Consider the following 7,118-nt stretch of genomic DNA (forward strand, 5'->3'; position numbering starts at 1 on the left):
CCTCCCAGGACTCCCTCCCACTCTTCCTGTCCTGGCCCTCTAAGGCATCACCCATCATCAAGTTGATCTTCCTTTGCTATACAGCAACTTCCCTCTAGCTATCTATTTTGCAGTTGGTAGTGTTGTATATATGTCTATGCTACTCTCTCACTTCATCCCAGCTTCCCCTTCGCCACCCCCACCCCCCAACCCCGTGTCCTCCAGTCCATTCTCTGCATCTGCATCCTTATTCTTGCCCTGTCACTGGGTTCATCAGCACCATTTTTTTTTTTTTTTTTAGATTCCATATATATGAGTTAGTATACAGTATTTGTTTTTCTCTTTCTGGCTTACTTCACTCTGTATGACAGACTCTAGGTCTATCTACCTCATTACATATAGCTCCATTTCATTCCTTTTTATGGCTGAGTAATATTCCATTGTATATATATGCCACATCTTCTTTATCCATTCATCTGTTGATGGGCATTTAGGTTGCTTCCATGTCTTGGCTATTGTAAATAGTACTGCAATGTACATTATGGTACATGTTTCTTTTTGGATTATGGTTGAGAAAACAATATTTTAAAAGACCTGGGTACATATAGATTCACTTGAATTTGGAAGAAACCAATAATTCTCTTATGGTTCTCTTTAATTGTTATTGCAACCAATTTGTCATGAAATTTCTTTGTTATATGCAAACAAAGCTAATTGATAACAGTGTAGTTATACATGTAATTTTTCAAAATTTTCTATAGAAACCCATTCTTGATTTTTATTTCTGGATATGAGCTTTCCAGATTCATAAATATTAGTTCTATATGATTGTCTCCATCAGCAACATAGTCACCATCTTTTTCCCTCTGGGAGTCCTTATCTACTCTCTAGAGGTGGCTGGATAGTTTATACACTCAATAAAGAATTTTTGATATTGCTTTTGCCATTCAGATTCTCATGTCTTTTTTTTTTTAATGTATGGTTCAGTATAAGTATTAGGCTTCTGGCTTCTGAGACTTTTGTTCCAGGAGTTTGTCTTCCTCAAAATGTATCCTATAAGATCTCTCAACTCCTGTCTCTTTTCCTGCTTTAAAGTTTGTCTCTGGTGTTTCAGGCCTCAGATCTTTTGTAGCACAGAAAATGTCCTGAGCCCCAAGTCTACAGAGTAATCACACCTTCTCAAAATGAGTTTAGCAACTCTGCCCACTTGTTCTGATTTCTCTAGACTTTCAGGAGTCATCTTCTTATTCAACATCCTCTTGAGATAGCAATATTGATAATATTTCTCAAACATTTCATGGTGATGGACTCAGTTCTATTGATTAAACATTTTCCTCAGTGATAAACCAAATATCTGATTGGTTTCAAGAAAGAAAACCTGAATTTGTCCAAATTGGAAAAAATACATAAATATGAAAAATAATACAAAGAGGAATAAAAGAGGGAAGAGTATGAGAGTCAAAGGATCATTTGGGAGACTAGGAGTAAAGACTACACATACAGAGCGAAGTAAGCCAGAAAGAGAAAACCAAATACCGTATGCTAACTCATATATATGGAATCTAAAAAAATGGTGCTGATGAACACAGTGACAGGGAAAGAATAAAGATGCAGATGCAGAGAATGGACTGGAGGACATGGGGTTGGGGGGGTGGGGGTGGAGAAGGGGAAGCTGGGACGAAGTGAGAGAGTAGCATAGACATAGATACACTACTAACTGTAAAATGGATAGCTAGTGGGAAGTTTCTGTATAACAAAGGGAGATCAACTCGATGATGCCTTAGAGGGCCAGGACAGGGTGAGTGGGAGGGAGTCCTGGGAGGGAGGGGATATGGGGATATATGTATGAATACAGCTGATTCACTTTCGTGTACCTCAAAAGCTGGTACAAGAGTATAAAGCAATTATTTTCCAATAAAGAGCTTTAAAAAAACTATATAAAAAAAAGAGTAGAAACATAGGTGTGAGATGTGATTGACAGAATAAAATTTGGATGCTGAAGAGTAAATTGTGATGGTTAGTATTATTGTTATTTATTATTGCAGGCAAAGGTTTTGTGAGTACAGATTTATAATTGACTGAGACAATCCACAAATTCTTGTACATTTTGGGAAGAAAAATGGCCTGATGATGTGCTATAAGAAGATGGAGAGAAAGAAAGAATACTGCATATTAAGAGATCATAACCCCTGAAAAAGCTCTTCACCTGCAATACCTACCATGTGGTCCAACAACAGCGCTGCTCCCTTCTTGCTGAGTGGCTTCTTAGGCTCAGAAACAATCCACCACTGGATCTCTCTTCCCTTCTTTATCATTTACCTCTCCATCCTTTTTGGCAATGGCACACTGCTCTTCCTTATTTGGAATGACCACAGTCTTCATGAGCCCATGTACTACTTCCTGGTTATGCTGGCAGGTACTGACCTTGGGATGACATTGACTACAATGCCCACAGTCCTGGGTGTCCTGTTGCTGGACCACAGGGAAATTGCCCAGGGTGCCTGTTTCACTCAATCCTACTTCATTCACACACTGGCTATTGTAGAATCAGGTATCTTGCTTGCCATGGCCTACGACCGTTTCCTTGCCATAAGCACCCCTCTGAGGTACAACTCCATTCTTACCAATTCCCAGGTGATGAAGATAGGACTGGGGGTACTAATGAGGGGCTTGGTGTCCATTGTACCCCCAATTCTGCCACTCTATTGGTTTCCATATTGCCGTTCCCATGTTCTTTCCCATGCCTTTTGCCTCCACCAAGACATCATGAAACTTGCCTGTGCTGACATTACATTTAACCGTGTATACCCAGTTATTCTGGTTGCTTTGACTTTCTTCCTAGATGCTCTAATGATCCTCTTCTCTTATATCCTAATCTTTAAGATGGTGATGGACATTGCCTCTGGAGAGGAGAGAGCTAAGGCCCTCAACACGTGTGTCTCCCATATCAGCTGTGTCCTAGTCTTTTACATCACTGTGATTGGCCTGACTTTCATCCACAGGTTTGGGAAGCATGCACCACATGTGGTCCACATTACCATGAGCTACGTCTACTTTCTCTTTCCTCCATTCATGAACCCCCTTATATACAGCATCAAGACCAAGCAGATTCAGAGAAGCATTGTTCGCCTACTTTCTGAGCACAGTAGGGCTTGAGCCCTTATTTCAGAATCTGGAGATCTCCAGGATATTTTGGCCTTTCCCATTATTCGAAAAGAACCTTGGTTTTATACTCACACATTTTTTTCAGAGATAAATGAGATTTAAATTATTACATAAAGATGTAAGTTGATGAGCAGATTACATATATATTTAATATTAGAATATATATAGTATATATAATATTAGAATATATACATAATGCATTCTAATAAAGAGTATAAGTGTCAGTGATCTTGGAGAAAGGGATATAGAAGATAGTGAGATGAGACATTCCAGATCTTGTGTGTAAGGGAGGAATAAGTACTACTTTAGAAAATGTCAAGATAAGTAGACTAAAATAGCCTGATTCAAATTTGGTTTGTCTGAAAAAACATGTGCAGTTGGAGGTACATTTTGTGTGCCCTATAAAATAGAATTAGAATGATGTATTTATCATCTTCCCATATTTATGTTTTGAATCTAACTGTATTGGAAATGATGTTGTTTTATAAGTAAACAAACCTTGGTGAGGAAAACTAGCAAATATATACAACTCTAGAAAGCTTACTCGTGAAACTTCAGTTTCCCTTAGCAAATCCATATATTTTATTGTTAAAGGGCAATTGATACCATTAAAACTTCAATGGCAACTGACCAATTTCCTATCAGCTAGTTGAAACCAGATCTCCTAGCATGCCTTTCCCTCTTTCCAATGGCTGCTAAAAATCAGTATACAAATTTTTCTTCTTTCCACTTTCTACTTTACTTCCTGATATTTCACCATCTGTTTCTGTCTCTCCTCACTTTTTTCTCACATAAAAAAAAAAAAGCTCAGAGTTTTTTTACTTTATGAAATTTTTCTGCTAATGAAGGCAGAAAACCTGGCAAAAGTAATGTTATGCACTGATTGAATAGTTTTTTTTCTTCAAACTTCTTCAAAATCTTTAAGTCTTTATGCTGTTCATTTTGGTTGAAATATAGTCTACAAAAATACAAAAGGTTTCATCAAGCTAGAGAGAAACGTGTGAAGGTGGGAGGGATAAATTAGAAATTTGGGATTAAAATATACATACTACTATATATAAAATAGATAACCAACAAGGACCTACTGTATAGAACAGGGAACTATACTCAACATCTTGTAATAACCTATAACGGAAAAGAATCTAAAAAAGAATATATGTATATGTATACACATATATATATATGTATATCTGAATCACTTTGCTGTACACCTGAAACTACCAAAACATTGTAAATCAACTATAATTCAATAAAAATTTTAAAAAAGAAGTATGGTCTGCAGCCTGTTGTTAATGCTATAGGTAATGATAATTAACTTATTCATCTACTGTTGGTTCTATGCTGCTATGTGGAGCTAGTCTTGTCATGAGCATCGGATCTAAAAAGTTAATGTTCATTGCTCTCTGAAGATCGCTGTTTCTTCCTATTTTCTAAGTTGGTTCTTCTACTTGGACCTCCTCCCCACATCCTATTTTCTGATTTAGAGCTTATGTACAGAGCCCGGGAAATAGCCAGGCCAGTCTAGATTCTCTCTGCCTCACCTAAGGAACTCTCCATACTGATGTCCTATCCAGGCAGTAAGCACTCTAAGAATATTCCAGCAACTTCAACATGGAAAAACCACATCTACCATTTTCACTAGAAAAAGCATATATTAATTGCCTCCATTTTCATTATCCTCTCGCTAAATTCAAGATATAAGGAGATGCATTGTCTAATAATGAAGAGTCAGAGAATCCCCAATGTATCAATAAAAATACCATTTATAAGATTTACTACATTATTTAGAAATATTTATAAGCAATAGAGCTTGCAAGTTAGAGAAATTGACTGGCTGTCTTAAGCTCATAAAGGGCATTTATTGGAAGAACGTTGGGGTGGCATTCAGAATTATTTGCAGTGTCAGGAAATAAAGCATTTCCCTTGGAATAAGTAATAAATATTCATCAATTCTCCCTTAGTGGAAACAAGGCATGAATCTTCTGCTGCAGCCATGAACCCCAGTCCTGAGAACACCACTGTCACAGTGTCCATTCTTTACATTTTATTCTTTACATATCAGTTTTGAACTATGTTATGGAATTCTATAACTACATTGTCTTGATCATTCTTGAACCAAGGTGTATAATCTACATGTTGGAGCCTGAATAAGACTGTGTCCTACATTTGGGGTTCTCATACTTCTAGCTTCTGTGGTAAGGGAGAAGTTATCAAAAACTAAATGCTAAGTAGTGAGGGATTCCTCCAAATTAAAAGGGATATTTGGATACAGGATTAGCTCTGTAAAACTAATAAATATCTACTCCAGCAAGATTCAGTCACTGTGCAACTGCTTAGTGATGGTCCTTGAAAAGTTGGACCTGAGGGTTGTTTTGGTTGTTTTTCTCTATGTACCACTTATTTTATTTTTCTTAGTTGGTATATTGAGTGTATTTCATTTAGGGACATAGGTTTCTAGTTACTTTTGTTGTATGGTCTGAAATGAACATCATTCCAGAATATGAACTACGTATGGGGAACTTGCATCGCAATTGACCACTGCAAGGTGGTAAATAGGAGTAAAAAAATAGTTTGGTGGTATTAAAATTTTAAGGCACGTAAAAGATTTTTGTAAAAGTAGCAAATGCAATATATTAGTTCCTGAAAAATTATTAGAAAGGGAGTTTCAATGCTATTCCTTTGATTGTTACAGGAACATAGCCTTCAGCAATAAATGTGTGGTGCTAATTTAGAGGCAATGTGCTAGAAAAAAATGGATTTGATGCAGAACTCTTAAGTTCAGAAAAAGAAACAGAGGTCTCTAAATACAAATAAGAAGGGAATGGGATCAAGTTGAGAACTCAAATTTACCCATGCAGTAGCAAGGGATGACATAACACAATATTATACTCTATTGAGCTTTAAACAGCCTATATCAATTGTCAAAAATCAATGAAGAAAAACAACAGAAGGGATATTGAAAATTATTGATTTTTTAGAATAAATATACATGTATAGATTTTAATTTTAAATAAATTCATAACATATGTATTCCTTTCTACAATTCCTTGCTTTGAACAAACTTTTCATTAACAAATCAATATTTACCTACTGATCCAGTCATATTATATTTATAGTACAATTTAAGTAAAAACAGTGTCCTTCCAAGCAAGTGCAGCTTCAAGACAAGTCTCTTGACCATTCTTACTCTGAGTTTCCCAGACCTAAATCCCTCCTCTACAGAATGTCTTAAGTTAGTACTGGCATGAAAGCAGGAATCATGTCTGTGCTTTCCTCCTGAGGGATTATTAAGTCAGGACAGTTTATTCCCTATCATATCCTGTGTTCAGGCCAGGCAGTAATTATTTTTCCCCATCAGTTTATGATCTTCTTGAAGATGAACTCTAAACCTCCAAAGCTGTTTATACTGTCCTTTAACAAATGTTATTTGTGGGGTGTGGCTAGGGCTGGTTTATTTAATTTGTGACAGATTTCAATTTCTCACAGTCATAGCAAACATCCTGTTTCAGGTGTTATTCCAAGAACTTTACATGAATTAATTTGTTTCAGGTTCATGCCCACTTAGCAGTTCTTAAAAAGGGACAAAAAATAAATAAATAAATCTAAGCAACACAGCTTTCAAACACCCTGTTTATGGGCAAAGAATTTGACAATTATTTAACGATTCTGATTTGTGAATGAAAAGTGATAGTTTTTGACATTTCATAATGTAAACGCGGTAATGAAGATGTTGCAATGTTTTTTTCCTTTCCTCTGAAATCTGAAATCTAAAAAAAAATATTTTTACCCTTGCATTTCCAAACATTTTATTAAATCTCTTAAAAGCTCCTTTCCCTGGGTCTTGTCCCCTTCCCCTTCTTTCATGAGTGGTTTGTAGGTATGGGCATGGATGTGTGTGTGTGTGTGTGTGTGTGTGTGTGTGTATGTGTGCTTGTGTGGATGGGGTGTCCCCAGAAACACTCTCTGGCCATGTG

The 7,118-nt window shown here is 36.5% G+C and overlaps 1 protein-coding gene across 1 annotated transcript; it reads left to right on the plus strand.

The window, feature by feature from the left end:
- The first annotated feature begins 2,196 nt into the window (after nucleotides 1–2,196).
- LOC130861215 (olfactory receptor 51B4) lies at nucleotides 2,197–3,135 on the plus strand. Its single transcript, XM_057749834.1, has one exon. The coding sequence runs from the start codon at nucleotides 2,200–2,202 to the stop codon at nucleotides 3,133–3,135; it is 936 nt and encodes a 311-aa protein (XP_057605817.1). The 5' UTR covers nucleotides 2,197–2,199.
- The last annotated feature ends 3,983 nt before the right edge of the window (nucleotides 3,136–7,118 follow it).

Source organism: Hippopotamus amphibius, chromosome 9, assembly GCF_030028045.1.
Source record: "Hippopotamus amphibius kiboko isolate mHipAmp2 chromosome 9, mHipAmp2.hap2, whole genome shotgun sequence".
Taxonomy (NCBI): Eukaryota; Metazoa; Chordata; class Mammalia; order Artiodactyla; family Hippopotamidae; genus Hippopotamus; species Hippopotamus amphibius.